The sequence below is a fragment of the Glycine soja genome, chromosome 11 (genome assembly GCF_004193775.1).
Source record: "Glycine soja cultivar W05 chromosome 11, ASM419377v2, whole genome shotgun sequence".
Taxonomy (NCBI): Eukaryota; Viridiplantae; Streptophyta; class Magnoliopsida; order Fabales; family Fabaceae; genus Glycine; species Glycine soja.
Genome location: NC_041012.1, coordinates 20,408,243 through 20,426,612, shown reverse-complemented (window position 1 = coordinate 20,426,612; position 18,370 = coordinate 20,408,243). Strand labels below are relative to the sequence as shown.

The following is an 18,370-nucleotide window of genomic DNA, read 5'->3' as shown; positions in this document are numbered from 1 at the left end:
ACATATATATGCATTTCTAGTGGTTTTTCCAAATCTAGTTCTACACAAATTCTCGCAAACTTCCCACGATAATGTATAGACGTCAAGCGATCCACTTTAAGAAACTTCCCCAAAGACGATCCAATTTTGTTCAAGAAAACATCATTATAGAGCTCAATAGGTAATCGTTGTATTTGAATCCATATTGCAACATTTTTTTCTTTTTCTACATTCATTAGAAAAAGTGGTCTCCACCTCTGCAATATTAGATAGTGATTCGCCACCATCCACATGCCTTCTAACAAGGCAAAGTTGTAGTCACCAGCCAAAGTGAAGGTTAATAATTTGAATCGTCCCATTTTATGCCCAACTTCGTTGAACCTTGGTCTCAATAATGCAAAAAATAACTCTCTTTCCTAACCATTAACAACAAATGTATTAAGCCGCAAAGAAGCCCACCGTAAAAGTTCCGCATCCGATAGAGGGATCATCGGTCCATCCATTTGTTTGGTCGTACTACCAACATCTTCCTTAGAAACTTCTTCCAACACATCAACCTTCTGCACACTTATGTTTGTGTCCATAGAAACATCACCACCCTACACTAACAGAAAGAATGGATATAACATCGCAATGTTAACATCAATTTTTAAAAACCGATGTTAACAAAAACATGGTGACATACTCATAAATAACACGAGTTCGTTAACGTCGATTTTTAGAAAAAACAATGTTAACATGAGTTTGTTAACATTGGTTTGTCAAAAATCAATGTTAACATAAGTTTGTCAACATCGGTTTTTCAAAAATCAATGTTAACAAACTCATGTTAACATTGGGTTTTTCCAAAAACCAACATTAAAGAAATTATGTTAACATCAGTTTTTTGGAAAACCGACATTGTGTTTGTTAAATTAAATCTATTTTTTTTCTCTTCTCGCGCCCATTCTAAACCATCTCTCACTCTCACACTCTCGTTCTCACTCTTATGCACTCTCTACGGTGATGCGACCACACCGTTCTCGCTCTCGCTATCATCTCTGACTCCCATTCTTACTATCACTCTCACGCTCTTCTTCTTGCTCTCACACACAACTCTACTCACTCTCATTCTCATTCTCGGTCATGAAAGGCTAGTCTTCTATAAATGCTTGTTTCTGTGTTTGGTTTTGATGGTGATGGTAAGCAAGAAGCTAGGGCTCATTCTTAGTTTTGATGATTTCCAGTTCTCATTTTAATGTGTGTATTGCTTATTGTTAATGTGCGTATTACTAACATGAAAATGCTTTTTTCTGTGTATGTTGCTAAAAACATGTGTTATTTTCTGGATATACAAATACTGATAATGGGACTTTGTGCATATTACTAACATGAAAATGCTTTTTAATGGGGACTTTGTGCTGGTGTGAGAATTCTGTCACAGCCTTAGGCCCCCAATTTTTTTCAAATAGGAATATCATTCTTGGTTTTCAAAAATGGTATATGCACTGTGTCTTTCAACTCTATGGCATGTACTCGACCAAACTCATATGTCTTGGTTTACTACTAGTAGGTAGGCATGCATATTTATTTTTAACAATAACTTTAATATTGTAAATGGAGTTTAGAAACAATGAATGAAGATCAATAGAACTGGAAGGAAATGACTAAGACAATGATGAAGATTAACAAAAAAACTAGAGGAAATGCTCAACATAGTTCATATTATGGATCATGTTAGAAATTTTAAGACTATTCTCAAATAAACATGACATGATATAAGACATTTGATTATATTAGTTTGCTTGTTAAATGTAGTCTTATAGTGAAGTGAGTAGGTTCTTTGCTGTAAGATGGAAGGATAAACTAGAGCATACTTGGCATCTGCTAGACGATAATGGCAACATGCACTCTGTTACATACAACCAAGATCTGGTGAACCCAACTCTACTGGCTGGATGGATAGAACTCAGACATTTCTATGGACTTTTGTTTGTAATTAAAGTACATTATATTATACTATTATCAATATTTAAATTTTTTTTATAAGTGTTGGTGGTATATTTTGTCGGAATTGGAACATCCTGAACACATTTGTGATATATTTTGTTTATAAATGTTTATAAGTACTCTTGGTGCATGGTATATTTTGTTTATAACTCTTGGTGCATGACTTATTTTATGAGTTTTTTACAACTTTGAATGATAAGTTGTGATATGAATGATTACATGTTGGTAATTAAAAACACAGATAGGATATTAAAAAAATCCAAAAAACAACATCGATTTTTAGAAAAATCAATGTTGTTGTTTACTGACAACATCAGTTTTTAGGTTTTTATAAAAACCGATGTTGTTTTTTGGTAAAACAACATCAGCTTTTAAAAAATTGATGCTAACGTTGATATTTTTAATGCTGATAGTTTCAATATCGGTTAATAACCGATGTTGAAAGTTCTTATTAACCGATGTAAAAAACTTATTTTCTAGTAGTGTCAGTTGGCTGAAGAATTTTATCAACAAAGGACATGAATATCCCTTTTCTCAAAAACCTCCTAGCCTTCCTTAACCTTCTTAGTATTCCTATGGAGGATGTCTTCCTCACTAGTAGGGTTAGCACTTAGCACCACTATTATCTAAAACCCTAGCAGAGCTCACCATTATTTTGGATGAGTGAAAATGTGAGATATGAATTTGATTCTACTATTGTTTACATCAATGATTAAAGTCAGATAGTATTCGAACAATTCAATCTTAATTTTAATATATTAATTAGTTTTATTGTTTACGCCAAAGATTATACTCCATATAATTGATATATATTGTGGATATAGGTTTAAAGAAAGGATTCATTATTGATGCAAGTTAACGATTAAAGACAAAATTCAATACAAATTAATGATTACCTATTTCACTCCATGATAGAATGTATTGAAGAGATTAGAGATTATGAAATGCTTGAGTGCAAAACCCACTCAGCTGATCTATATTTATATAGACTTAGGGAGTAAATACAATGTTAAATTTATAAGAATATTAATGAAGTTCTAGTACCTATGTACATGCATGTGAATTCCTAGATACATGAATATGTGACTAACTAGGTACATTAATAACTATTCTTTGTTGGAACAACTATCCATACAATGTGTGTAATTCCAACATAATGCTTGGTTTTAAACCACCAAATATACCATCCATTCACGCCTATATATAATATCACTATAACTACCTTAATGAAGTATGCTTCTTTCATATAAACTAGTTGTTAATCTAAAACATTGATCCTTGAGAGACATGTAGCAATTAGAGTAGAAAAAACATAATATATATATATATATATAATTAAAATAATTTTTCCTAAAAAATATTTTCATTCACGAAAATATCTCACTTAGCTTCTATACAAAATTGGAAATATCATTAACATCAACATACAGAATTATATAGTATTGTGGTGTCTAACTTTAAAAAAATTAAGTGTTCAAAGATATTTGATTATTGGTGCATTTCGATTTCTCAAAATCATATCATAAATTGAAGTTTAAACAGAAATTGAAGCTCGGTGTTAAATTAGTTGAATATAGTTGACTCTGGAATTGAAATCAAAGACCAAAGAATAGATGGATGAAAGTTCCAAAAGTAGTTAAGTATCATATATTTGGAGACAATGGTTCGAATTGAAAGGGAGTTAACAACAATTATCTTTAGAATGCAAATTGAGATGGATGCAAAAAAAATTTATGAAATTTGCATGTGTTCATATATTAATAGGATTCATCTGTTAAAAGTTGAAAGTTTATAAATAGGAACTTTATATTTATTTTTTTGTTGAAATACTTACACCGAACACTATGTAACACTTATCACGCCTCATATATATATATATATATATATATATATATATATATATATATATATATATATATATATATATATCAGTAGTTATTGGTTCAATGAGTCGATTATATGTTTTCAACCATTTCTAAAATATCATAGATATATGTTATCAACTAATAAAAGTTAAACAATATTTATTAACTTACTAAAACCCTAAGAGGATTTCAATCATAATTAGTCATCAATATTATAATTTATAATCAAACAATAAAATATACATCAAGACTTCAAGTCAAATTATAATCAAAATACAGTAACAAGTATTCTCTAAATAAAATCCATTGTCAATAATTAATTATTAATACGTTGCCCTAAAATTGAAAACAATTCTTAGATTTTGCATCATACACACGTATGATTATATGAACTAATTAAGACACATCATACAAATTAGTTAATATTAAAGCTTCTACATTTATTTATTGTCTAACAACTAATACAGTATATAACATTTTGCTAAATTAAGAAAAAGAATTACCACAACATTGCTATAATTAATGCCCCTTTCTTTTGAATTGTATTGCAAGCACACATGCATTAACTTCATGTAAATATGATGTGGATACCCAACTAATGTGTCGACATTAGAACAACGAAGAATACGTATCATTGATTGGTTTGGTGTTAATTGCAAGGAATTGCATTCTTACAACTAATTTGGATAATTTTGTGCAACAAAGAAATATTTTCTTAAGAAAAAAAATGAAAAATATGTAATGCAATAAATAAAAGAGAAATAAAGAATAATAATAATAATATGGAGTTCTTGTCATTCTAGATGGCTAGAGGCTTGCATGGGAGCAAGTGAGGTCGTAGAAATGGATTTGAAAAGATTTAAAGAGTTATTGTCTTTTATATGAACTCGTAATATAATTACTTAGAAAAGATATAAGATTAGTTTAATAATCAAAGAAAAAGAAGAAGAAGAGAAATCATGAATTTAAATTTTCACCTAACAAAAATTAACAATTAACAATATATGTCGATGAAGAAAACATAATCCTTCAAAATTGGTGGGAGTTTTTTTACTTATTTCAAGTCCTCACCCCCAATCATGTTTTAAGCTCTTTAATTAGTTTTTATCACTTAGAATGTGTTTAAAAACATGTCCAAATCATATTCAACTAAAAATTTAACATTTCAAAACAAAAACCAAAAACTACGTAACGAAAGTTTCTTTTAACGTCAGTTTCGTTGAGTGCAACTCTTACGCAAACACACGCTTACTTACTAGTAGTCTATTACGTGTTTTTAGTAAATTTTGACTTGCTCTAAAAAAATATAAGAAAAATATGGAATAGATCATTCTACGAATGCCTTTGGTTTACATGTTTCATTCGCATCAAACATTTTTTTAGTCACACACTACTATAAAAAGGTGATTCTACATCGGTTCTAAGGCACTTTTAACAACGGTTTTGAACCATCTTTGTGGTTAACGTCGTAGAAAGTTTTGACTTTCTATGACGATTCTTAAAAAACCATCTTAGAAAAGCTATACATTCTAAGACGGTTATTTTTTTTTACAACCATCTTAGAATGCGTAGCTTTTCTAAGACGGTTCTTTGAACCGTCTTAGAATGTATTTCTATTTTAAAAAAAGAATAAATGCTTAGAAAATTTTAACCGCCTGGTCTCAAATTAATCTAACAACTCTATTAATCATATTCACCAGCTCCTATTATAAAGGTAATTTTTCAAGCACAGGTGGTTAATCATATTTTGACAAACGTGTAGTCATTAATTAGAATGCTTCAATATTCAACCACATCAAATAGTTAATTAATCCTTGAATACACATGCCACAAAATACACATCTCTCACACACAATATGATACTGTACTTTCATCGGTATGTCCTGAAACATAAACCATTTTTTAAAATATAATTGCTTAGAAGTCTATACAATGATGCAACCAATTAATTATCAAAACACTACAGGAGGCTACTTGTCTTCATTCCAATAGAAAATTAACAGTATACCTGAGTGGCAATCACATGATTTTGAACAATTAGCAAGAGACTAGCTCTGGTTCCCTTGGAAAGAATATCTACACCTCCACTTGTTTAAGCTAGATGTATCAGCAGTTTCATCTGCAAAGAATAATGGCAAGCATAAAAACAGACAGGGATTTTTGGCTTAATGAGGTGTACGCCCGTTGCCAAAATGCTTTTTTGAAAAATTATAATTCATGAATATAGCTATGTATGGAGAGTTGAAGGCTTGAAGCAATTGACGGATTTCACTATATGAAGATATATATTCGTACTTAACTTTTGCATATATTAACTGGAACAGGGAGATTGCCAAATATTATTGTCACTATAAATCATTAGATTACTATTGCTAGCTCCTCGTGTAAGTAAGATAGTATCCTACCTAACCATCACCATCATCCAAATACAAAATGCACAGTTTGATTGTACTTTTACAATATAAAATCATACCCACATAGAGAAGGGGAACGATAAACAGCAAAGACGAGTAAAACTAAGGTCTTAATTAACTAATTAACCTATATTGTAATATTATAATATAATTAAAAATCGAAAATATAATTTTATCACACTGATTTTAGCTTATATATGTAACATTTTATTAAGCAGGAAACTGAAGACAGCGACCGTTAATCACTAGTAAAAGCATACAACTTTACCAAAGTAACTCCTCTGCACAACTATCAAATAGCTTGTTCCAACTTTTCTTCCATGTATGTGTGCCATTTTGAAATTTAACAGTATTAATTATTTCAAAGAGAAAATCCCTTTGGACTAATGACATTCACGTACCACACCCCAGTTTAGTTTCTTTCTTACCTACGACTAGAAATAAAGTCCCAATAAGATTTTATAAAATATAATTATATGATAACAACTTTTGATTCAATGATAATTTTTAAGATAAAATTATCTCATATAAATTTATAATATAGTGTAAGAATTGATATTATTTATAGTAGTGTAAGTTGATTTTATCAATTGTCCCTATATATGTATGTTTTAATTAATGGTGTCATTGCAGGCTGGACCTCGAATCTGCTTAGGAAAGGACTTTTTAATAACAATCAAGTAATCAACCAACCAAGTAATAACAATAGTATTTAAGCAATCATACCTAACCAACTTGCAAAGGCCAAATATTACAGCCTCTGAGCATGAACTGGTATCTCATTGGCAATATCATGGTGAATGATTGGGAAAAATGGAGGCCAATTCTTATTATCAATAGGAACACCAGCTGATAAGCATATTTATTTTTTAAACAAGAAAATGTTATTGACTCGGGAAAAATATAGAGATTCAATGAAAAACACTTAACTGAAGTAGCATGGTGTGATCTCATCATTCACCTCTAGAAACAGCCTCTTCTCTTCTTTATATTTCCTACATATGATTTTTAAAAAAGTCATAAAATCAACAAAAAGCGAAGGATACAATCAACGGTGGTAGAAGCAAGAACTTATACATTTAGGCAGTTAAGACAATATAGGTATATCACTATTGACGATGACAATAAAATCAACAAAAAGAATGTTTAAATTGTAAAATCAGTCTTCTCTCTCCGTTTTAAATCTGCTTCCCAAGCTGCTAGCTCTTGACCTTTTTCTTGGAGTCCTATATAAATATCATGGAGAATAAAATTAGCCACTCTAAAACGAATCTTACAGTCTTAAGAGGAAGTCCCTGAATTGGCAATGACATTACATTTGTAGTATCCAAAGGAATATCAACTGTATCATCATGCCTTTGACCAAAGCCCAGTGACTCAGATGCTAATGATGGAATACATGACTTTGATGCAGGAGCAGTAGCACCATTCTGGAAGAACAAATAGAATGAAAAAAAAACCGCACCACGACTTAAATTAAACAATAAAGCATCAAATGCCAAGGCTTTCAAAACTAGCAATTTTCACTAGAGATGACAATTATAATGGCTACTTTATTTCAATAAGTGTGTTCTATAATTAGACATTAAAGTTAGTTCCTCAGAGTTTACAAGGTTTTAATAAGTCAAATATCTCTTGTTAATACAAATGAAGCTAAATGAACTCTGAACTAGAGCTCAAATCAATCAATCGGTTACATTTTGTTGTAAATGATAAACATTACAGGCGATGTAGCAATTGAGAAAATCACACAAAGAGCACTCTGCAAACTCAATGAAACGAAGAACTACCAAATCTGTCAAACAACCACACTTTTAGAGGACACGTTTAGCGAAAGTTTACTCCCCACTTGGTTACCGAAAAACAGAAAAATTGGATGTATACAAAAAAAAAATTGAAAGTTCAAATTTTGAAATCTTTTCCCCAAAAACCCAACGGAAAATAAAAGGAAAATGTTTTGGGGGCTGCAAATTCACTTTGTCGAGAACAAAACCACAGATCGGACATATCCAAGTGCTATAGATGTGCTCTAAACCTCTAGTATTCCCCTTATTACATGGTAACCCGATTTAATTAAATAAAATTTCACAAAAAATACCAAGGTTGTTTCCATCAGGAGCTTTTTCATTTAAATTTAAAAAAAGGGGTTTTCTTGTTAAGTGAAAATGAGAAATGGAAGTGAGAGAGAGAGTGAGATACCTCACGAATGGTTGCAAGATGCTTAGTTTCTTCTTCGACACGACCAAACCGAATGGCTGCTAAAGCTCAGGCTCCCCGAATTTTGCACTACCAACTAGTTGTTCTGGTTCTCACTTTGCATCCTTTCTTTCACACAAACAAACCCTTTCTTCTTCCTTCACTTTATTATCTCTCTGACCCTCTCTCTTTTTTTGCTTTCTCTGCTTTGTGTTGGCCTTGAAATGATAAGGCTAGAGTGCTCTGCTTGCTTCCCCTATTGTGAGTGCGCTTCTTATGTTTCGATTTCGGTAGATCACGCTCATCTTGGTCTATCGAAATGCCTTACAAAACAGGAAAAAACAAATCTGAAAATTAAAAAACAAAAGCAGTTTCCACATGAACTAATAAACTAAACGACAATAAGAAGAAATGAATTTGAAAAATAACAATGATTGAATAACACATGAAAAAAATGTGAGCAGTGGAAACCAAACTGAATGGATTGGATGAGTTAGATCTGAGAGCGTGAACGGACCGAGAAATGGGGGGTTGGGAAGATTGTAGTTTGTATTCTCGTATCGTACGACACCCCCGGAAAAGGTCTCTGAAAAAAAAAGGAAAAAAATTAAGAAGAAGCTAGAAGACAGCAGAACCATCACCTCAGTGGAAATGGTTTTGCCGCCTGGTACTGTCCGTCGCCGCCATCATCGGGTGAAAATGGTAGTGGCTGGCGCAAAGGAGAGGAGTCAAAACCCTAAAGAGGAGTCGAAGAGGGAAGAGGGAGAGGAGGAGACTGAGACTCAGAGAGAGAAAAGGACGAGTGGAAGAGTCGCATATTAAATATTAATTAAAAACAGCGAAAAGTCTTCTAAGGCGATTTTTACAAAACCGTCTTAAAATGAAAACCTTTTAAGGCGGTTTTCACAAAACCGTCTTCGTTAAAATTCACTTATTTATAAAATTGTCACCGCTTTATATACTAAGGTGGTTCTTCATCAACCGATGTCATTTCGCTATTGTAGAAAATACATTTTATAGTAGTGACATGATAATCAAGGGATGGACCAGAAGTTTGTTTCAGGAAACATTTCTGCCGCAAATATTTTGTGTTTAGTATGAACTATTCATTCACCAAAATAAAAAAGTGTGAACTATCTTGTTCTATACATATATAGAGAGAGAGAGGATTTTTTCTGATCTGAGTACGTAGTGTGGTTGAGCATCTTTGTCTCTATAAAAAATCCTGAATATAGTAAGTTTGATTAAGAAATAATCTGACTGATTACGACAAACTTGACCAAACATCCTTTTCAGCATACGTATATTAGAATCTAATAATATATTACAACTAATATCAAAGGCATGTGCATAATCAATCAACACACGTCCTGCTCATGCATTACTTTTAATTTAATTTAACTCACTTTCAAGCAAAAGTTTACGATCGTTGAGCTTCGTAAAATACTATTAAATATTAATCAAGAAGGACAGTACTTTATATTATTTTTTCATTTATTTGTAACCAATTTTAGAATGAGACATATCAACGAAGAGAAGAAGTAAGAGTGAGACACTTGGAAAGGTTATCAAGGACAGTAGTTATTTTCTAATTAACTCTTGGGGAGTGTGTGTGGCCATTATAATATTAATCTGTCACATTCGTATTGGTGAACCTAGCCTCTACTTTATCACATGCTATGGAAATTTGAAAGAACAATAAAACAAGCAAGCTCGGACATTTAAGTAGTTGTCTATCTTTTCAAATACTGTATACGTTTTATTAATTTTTTTAAAGTTTATATATTTAATATATTAATAATTAGATAAATAATTACAATATTTTATGACTAGCTACTTTGTAAAATATTAATATCTTTATGTTATAAAGATAATATAAAGTATATCTCTAGGTAATTAATAATATTATAAAATATATAGCACGGGCTTTTTGCAAATCTTTAATTTTGATAGTAGTCAACGTTGGCATGCATGTTCTTTCCTAGTAGCTAGGCAACACGATAAATGGACCCTACAATGTTGAAAAATCAAAAGCATAACCCCCCGATCGAACAAACTAAAGTTCATTTCATCGTAATTTAATGTGTATGTTTCCCAGTTTAAAAGGAAAGTTAAATGAATCACATCTTTATCAATCGTGAATTCAATCCGGTGTTTGTTCAAGTAATACTGAACTTATTTATCTTAAATAAGATCTGATGAGAAAATTTTATTAAGTGTTTAGTCAGGTTTTTCAATTAAAATTATCATTAACGAAACTAATAAATATTTTATATTAATAACATGATAAAAAAAATTCAATCTACTAATATGTGATTGATCATTTTAACAAAATTAGATTCAAATTTCTTAAATAAATTAAAATATCATATTCGAATATTATAAATAAAAAAATATAATTAAAAGAGAAGACTCTATATATTAAAAATGGCCATCACATTCTTCAATAAAAATTAATTGCTAAATTAGTGGATATTTTCACATTAATATATACCAATATCTTAATGACAAAAATAAAAATTTGTTATTGAATCCATATGTTCACGTAAAGCTGATAAAATAATTAGTGAGGGTACCAGCTTCATCATATATGGTCTCTATATATTGAAGTTCTCGAATGCACATTTTCTCACACTACAGCCACTTCTATAGCTTCATTTAAGAATGGCACTTTCTCCTATTCGTTCTTCTACTTTCTCTTCATCATCAGCTAATATTGTTACATTAGCTGTGTTACTTCTTCTTACAAGGACCTCTTCAGCTACCCTCTCAAAGAACTTCTATTCTAAGACATGTCCAAACGTTTTCAACACGGTAAAATCTGTAGTAAAATCTGCTGTGGCCAAAGAACCTCGCATTGGAGCTTCTATTGTTCGCCTCTTCTTCCATGACTGCTTTGTTCAAGTAATTTACTCCTAACCTTTATACTGGTGTTTTATTCCTGCTTAGACTAAGACTTTTTTTTAATAACTAATGAGATTAGTGCAGAGTATCAACTTTATTAATTATTAATTTTGGCTAAAAAAAATTTAAGTGAGCACTTTTAATAGGATTTCTCTTACTGACTATATTTTTTCAAGATTAAAATATATTTTATGTTCCTATAATTTATCGCTTTTTAATTCATTTGTATCCCTATAATTTTTTTTGTCTTCATCTTTGTAAAATGTATTTATTTTATGTTTTTTTAAGAACTTTAAATAACGTTTTGAATAATAATAAAAATACCTTGAACAATAAAAAAATATCATTTAAATAATTTTAAGAATTAAAAATAAAATAAACATATTTTATAATGACTAAAGCAAAAAATAATTACTGAGACAAGAATAAAAAAATATTAAATTAAGAATAAAAAATATATTTAAATTTTTTCGACTAAATTAGGAGTTTTGCATGCCATAGATTTTTTTTTCATGAAGTAACTATCTATATTATTGAGCTACATATATAGCTCATCATTTTTTCAAAACTTTTTGGTTTCCATAATTTTGTCAGTTAAGATATCACTCGTGACAAGTACATATAACTTTCACTGATGTTTCGACTTTTAAAAATGCAAACGTTGTAAACAAATAACTAGACCTTTTTTTCACATATTAATTATAATTTTTTTTATCTCTCTATCTTAGTAAATCAATAGTTATATTTATCACTTTTTGTTACGTACCGATCGACTAATATAACACACAGACACTTGTACTGTAGATATAACGTTGCAAGGTGCGTTGATTTGACTCTACCAAATTGATTTTGTCTTCTTTCAGTAGGAATGTTATACAAATATCAATAACGATAGCAGATAGTTCTCTGGTCAATATGTAGTATTTTTCATTCTTTTAAAAACCAAAACATATTAACTTTAAGTATATTTTTTTACTTCATGTTTTTTATAAATAATTATATAAATATCACATTATTTTAAAATATTTCTTTCTTTCAAATTTTTGTAAAAAAAAGTGAAAAAAAGCACATTTTTCAATTCAAAATTTTATGAACAGAAAATCAATAAAATAAAATAACAATTTTATAATTATTTATTAAAATATAAAATAACAATAAAAATATTTTCTCAAGTCGAAATAAATTATCCTAAGCTCATTCAAAATTATGCCCTATTTGTATAAGCTTCTATTACAAGCACGTATATGAAACTCTCGAGTAAACTAAAATTAGCTTATGTATATGAATTTAATAAGTTTTTTTTGGATAAATTAAAATTTTACTAATTCTTTTTCCTTCAAAACACATATGTTTAGATGTTTTGAATCGAATTTATGGTAATTCTTTGGTCATGTTTGATGGTTGATGCTGCTTTAATATGTAAACAGGGTTGTGATGGATCAATACTACTTGATGACACTCCAACCTTCCAGGGGGAGAAGACTGCAGCTGCTAACAACAATTCAGTGAGAGGTTATGAATTAATCGATGATATCAAGTCTAAGGTCGAGAAAATATGCCCCGGTGTGGTCTCATGTGCTGATATCTTGGACATTGCTTCTCGTGACTCTGTTGTTCTTGTGAGTTCAAACATAATTAATTAATCTGCTAAACAATATTGAGTTTAATAATCCTAGATCAGAAATAATTATTAGTATCAGTTTTAAGTTTTAAGATGATTATTATAAAAATCAACAACATTATCATGCATAATTACTTGTGATTAGATCCTAAGTGAAAAAGACCTTTACACTATTAGTATATATTATTTGTGTCTTTCAAAAACAAAGTATATATATCATTTGTTTTATTAATGTAATGTGTTAGTGAAGAGTTGCAATGTTTATATTAACAGTGTAGATCTATCTAAACAATATGATGCATCAATGATGTATATTATTAATTTCTTATATCAATAAAATTGTATATTAGTATGATCACCAATATAATAATACATACAACAATAAAGTTGAATCTAACAAAATGGATTAATTCCTCAAGTGATAAATTAAAGTTTGAATTATATCGAAAGAGGCACTTATATTTAATGTCTATTCGCAAGAATGAATTCAGAAATATATCAAAGGGCATTAAATTTCTTTTTATATAATTAGTTAAATATTTAAGTTCAAATAAATAATTATTTAATAAATAATAAATTTTATAAATATTTATTATTAATTTTAAAAAATTAAGTAAATATCAACTCAAAAGCATATTTTCATAATATTTTCTTTTATTAATATTTTTAATTTTAATTTTAATTTTTTTCCTCGTATATACATAATTGTGCTCCTTAGATCCTTTCTTGTATGTCTATATCTCAAACAAGATTATCTTAAAAAAATATACTTGTGAAAAACCAAAAATATTAAGACTTATAATATTTATACTGATTATTCGATTTCCATTAAATAAAATTTATGCCAAAGAAGTTAAGTCTAATGATTATATATCATTAGCATATAAATTATATTTGTTTGTAGTGTGATTTTGCAAACATAGTTGTTTCTGAACATCTATAGAAGTGCTTAAAATATTTATTTGTTATGTTGGTTTGTTTTGTTGCATTGTGCAGCTTGGAGGACCATTTTGGAATGTTAGACTTGGAAGAAGGGATTCTAGAAGTGCCAATTTCACTGCTGCAAACACTGGTGTTATTCCACCTCCCACATCTAACCTCACCAACCTTATCACAAGGTTTCAAGATCAAGGACTCTCTGCTAGGGACATGGTTGCCTTATCTGGTATTTTTCTCTTTTTTTTCTTCTTTATCTTATTATTATATATTCCCCATCTTTGATCTCTTCCTTCCATTATATGAACAATTACTACTTTTGTCTGTGTTTAATTGAGACTTGAGACACGTTTTAATAACGGTTTTGTTTATAACAGTGAATTTTCCTAAACAAATTCATGCCCGAATGTGACATTTAAACAACCATGTGCATTGGATCAAGTCCTTTTTTTTTTTTAAGTTTGAAGTCATGTCTTTCAATAGTAACGCATTTAAGCAACAAGAAAGGCACATTTAACCAACTAAGAATCATCCATAATATTTCAATGTACGGGGAAATAAGTGAATCTAAGAACTCACTACCAGATTTCATAAGAGATATAAGGTGGGAGGTGAGTTGGGTAGTTAAGAGAAAAAGAAAGCAAAGAAACATCATGCATGGGTTTTATTTCCATATGTTAACAAACAAAAATAATAATTAACAACTAATATTTATTGATAAAAAAATCATATTTCATGTATGAACCTATGGTCAACTTAGTGGTGAAAGTTGGAGTAATTTGTACAGGATTTTAAATTCAAACTTTGTTGTTGTCATTGTAAGAGAAAATTAAATTTCATATATAACTAGAAAATATGATTAACAAGCAGTTTCATATATCAACTAAAATTACAGCTACATTGTAATTTTAGGATTTAGTAACCTTGATCTATTGAGAGAGTCCTCCTTATATTTATTATTTAATTTATACATTTATAAAAGTACGTAAACAATATGAATTTAATTAGAATGTAGTACAATACAAAGGTTTTTCTACATTGAAATCTAAATATAAATTGTCATAAAAGACTTAAATATTTTTTGGTCCTTGTAGTTTAGAGTTTTTTTTTTCATTTTTGTTCTTGTAATTTTTTTTTATTTTAATCATTGCAAAATGTATCTATTTTATTTTTCGTCCTTAAAATATTTTAAATAATGTTTCTTTTTACTATTAAAAATATTTTTTTATTGTTCAAAGAATTATCTAAAGCTCATTAAAAATGATAAATAAAACAAATATATTTTGTAAGTACTGAAATGAAAAAAAAATTACAACAACAAAAATAAAATAAAACTAAATTACAAGGATGAAAAAATATTTACATTGTCATTACATTGCATAGTAATTAAACTTATAATGTTAAAGGGTTTTAGATTTTTAGTGCATGAATTAAACTTAATAATTATTAGTGTGACTAGAACTCCATTATGAGACAGACTTACCAACACGTACCAAATCAATTATTGAAAACTAATATTGAACAATTCTATTTATGATATTTTGTGTGGTTTAACATGCAGGAGCTCACACATTTGGCAAAGCAAGGTGTACTAGTTTCAGAGATCGCATATACAATCAAACCAACATTGACAGAACATTTGCATTGGCCAGGCAGAGGAGGTGCCCTAGGACCAATGGCACAGGTGACAACAATCTAGCAAATCTAGACTTCAGAACTCCAAATCATTTTGACAACAACTACTTCAAAAACCTTCTCATTAAAAGGGGACTCCTCAATTCTGATCAAGTGCTTTTCAATGGTGGATCCACTGATTCACTGGTCAGAACATACAGCCAGAATAACAAGGCCTTTGATTCTGACTTTGTTAAAGCAATGATTAGGATGGGAGATATCAAACCCTTAACTGGGTCACAAGGGGAGATTAGGAAGAACTGCAGGAGAGTGAATTAATTAGAAGTGACACATAAATTTGTTTGGTGTACACTTTGTACCCTTCAAAAGGGGGAAGTTGTTTGGTGTGTTGGGTTGTTTAAGTGATTTCTCATGACTTGGAAATTGTGAATTGTTTGTTTAGTTCAGTTTAAATTGTACTTGTGTAACCTTATAATTGTATTATGGAATAAATTATAAGGCATTTTGCCTTTTGTACCAGGTGGAATAATGCACCTTGTTTTACATCTAACTTCAATCTATACACTGCATGAAACATACTATCATATATATATATATATATATATATATATATATATATATATATATATATATATATATATTCAAATTTCAACTATAAACAAAAAAGAAAAGTTTCCTTATTGTAAATAATGGACCGGATTTTACCCAAGAACATTTTTAAATCTTAAGACAGAATTAAATTGTTTTTATTTATTTATTTGAATAGTATAAATGTTAATTTGATTCAGTTTTTAATCAAGTCGTTATAGTTTAAAAAGATTTAACAAAGTCTTTGTAATCTTAACATTTTAATTATAACTAAATTGTTTGAAACTAATAATGGTAAATTTCTTATATTAATCACTAAGATTTTGCTTTTCGTTGATAATGTGCTTCAGTGCAAGTCCTAAAAGAAAAGAACTTTTGTGGAGGGATAGGAATTATTTCAATTCCATGACAATTAACAGAGACTTGTTTATAAAGTAGTTATAGACTAGTAGTTGTAGTTCCTCAAGATGGTCCTTCAAACAACACATTTGATATATAACTTGCTTAAGTGATATGAAATTTACTTATCAAACTGATGGAGTAAAAAATAAAAGAGATTTTGTCTAATGGTGGCTATCACTCTCAGTAACTTTTTTAAATGATATAATATTATAAGACGAGTGAAAATAATTTCTTTTCAAACATTTCCCCTGATGAATAAATTTTGTTTAAGAATTTTTTTTTCTGTATGATGGCTTTCTTCCTATTTATTAATTTTAGGTGCAAAGCCATTGAATATTTTTGGAAGTAGAACTTGATTAAGCCAGTGATTTATGTGATAAGTATCTGTTATTGTTCTATATACTCCATCATGTTTTGTTTATTGGCTATTAATTTCTTTTGTATGACTATGGTTGTATGTATGAATCGGGAGTTTAATATTGGAGAATTAATAGCTATCACCAATACTAAGTTTGTCACACAATCACAATCGATCATATCCCTCACAATCACGTGTACAAATTACATTTGCCTGATTATTGTTTATTTTACTTTTACAAGTTTCTCTTTGACTTCTTTTGTATCGTCATGTCGTCATAATCATTGTTAATAACTATCACAAGTTATGAGTGTTCTAAATTTGACAAAACCAACGAAACCAATTATTTGATTCGATTTTCTAACTAATCTGATTTGATTCTGAAAAACTTGTTTGTATGGTTCCATTGACAATTTGAGTTCCGATTAAATCTTCTTAATTAAATCAAATCACATAAACTTCACAAGGATACAGTGAATATGACATGTGCTAATTAGTGAGATCAAATTCTACTAGTAACATTTGATGCGTGGATTGTGTTGGGCCTTTTTTTTTTCAAGCTCTTTCCTTATCATTCCTTTTTATGGTTAAAATGAAAAAGGGATAAAAATAACCCTTTGCATAATATATAAATCTCAAAGTCAAAGAAAGTTTATGGTTATGGGTGCCATTGCCTATGACTTAAAAGGTGCAACAAGGCTTTTCTTTTCTTAAGCTTGTGTTTGGTTCTGCCTTTTTAACAGCATTTCTTTTTTTAAAGAGGTATTCAATTAAGACTTTAAAAGGGTTTTAGTTTTGAGGTATTCAATTAAGATTTTAAAAGGGTTTTAGTTTTGAGGTATTCAATCAATATTTTAAATAATAGAAATAAATTTTGTGGTATTCAATCAAGACTATTAGGAATTTTTAAGAAAGTCAATAAAATTTATTGGTATTCAATTAAAAATTTTACTTCTTAAAAAAAGCTTTCTAGTATTTAAAAGTATACAGACTTCGATGGATTCTTTTTTAAGATGAATTTTAATGTATTTCATGAGACAGTTTAGTAAAAAATACACATCAAATAATCTCGTTCAAATCCTTGAGATTTCATGAGACTTTCTTTCTTTTTTTATTTTCTTGCCAATCGACATGTTTTTCTTTCTTATCATACATAATCTCTTGTTTATTTGTTGAAAGCGGTAGACATTCATAATTTTTTTTACTCTTTTGACCCATGGACAACATGTCCTAAAATGACATGAGAGATATTCACAATTTGTTGAATTTGGGACATCTTGGTTACATGTTTATTTTTAATAAATGTGAGAAGTTGACTCATGTATAGATGGATAAATATATATATGATTTTTTTTTTTTTGCATATGAGTATTTTCGGTACATCTATAAATGGAGTTTGAAACAATTGTTGAACATGTTTTTTGTTTGGTAGGATCATTATTGTGAGAATGACTACAAGTACCTATGCTACTAGTGGACATTG

The 18,370-nt window shown here is 29.3% G+C and overlaps 1 protein-coding gene and 1 long non-coding RNA gene across 5 annotated transcripts; one reads left to right on the top strand and one right to left on the bottom strand.

Moving 5' to 3' along the window:
- Positions 1 to 5,569: 5,569 nt before the first annotated feature.
- On the bottom strand, positions 5,570 to 9,221 carry LOC114375871. Of its 4 annotated transcripts, none has more exons than XR_003658859.1 (6): positions 8,920 to 9,221; positions 8,447 to 8,790; positions 7,525 to 7,677; positions 7,209 to 7,242; positions 5,842 to 7,096; positions 5,570 to 5,716 (listed from the first exon to the last, which is right to left on the bottom strand). It is a non-coding gene; the product is annotated as an uncharacterized LOC114375871 (long non-coding RNA). The 4 variants fall into 4 exon arrangements; XR_003658860.1 differs by having other exon boundaries at positions 5,842 to 5,952; positions 7,178 to 7,242; positions 8,447 to 8,766; XR_003658858.1 differs by having other exon boundaries at positions 8,447 to 8,766.
- Positions 9,222 to 11,068: 1,847 nt separating this feature from the next.
- On the top strand, positions 11,069 to 16,082 carry LOC114374915 (peroxidase 4-like). Its single transcript, XM_028332640.1, has 4 exons — positions 11,069 to 11,347; positions 12,775 to 12,966; positions 13,965 to 14,133; positions 15,466 to 16,082. Exons 1-4 carry the CDS (start codon positions 11,108 to 11,110, stop codon positions 15,855 to 15,857), a joined length of 993 nt encoding a protein of 330 aa, XP_028188441.1. The 5' UTR covers positions 11,069 to 11,107; the 3' UTR covers positions 15,858 to 16,082.
- The last annotated feature ends 2,288 nt before the right edge of the window (positions 16,083 to 18,370 follow it).

What these genes read in the sequence shown, in the direction of transcription:
- LOC114374915 (XM_028332640.1), top strand. Translation starts at nt 11,108, where the DNA reads ATGGCACTTTCTCCTATTCGTTCTTCTACTTTCTCTTCATCATCAGCT. An exon ending in TCCATGACTGCTTTGTTCAA is followed by an intron (nt 11,348 to 12,774) that starts GTAATTTACTCC and finishes ATATGTAAACAG; the next exon opens with GGTTGTGATGGATCAATACT. An exon ending in GGACATGGTTGCCTTATCTG is followed by an intron (nt 14,134 to 15,465) that starts GTATTTTTCTCT and finishes TTTAACATGCAG; the next exon opens with GAGCTCACACATTTGGCAAA.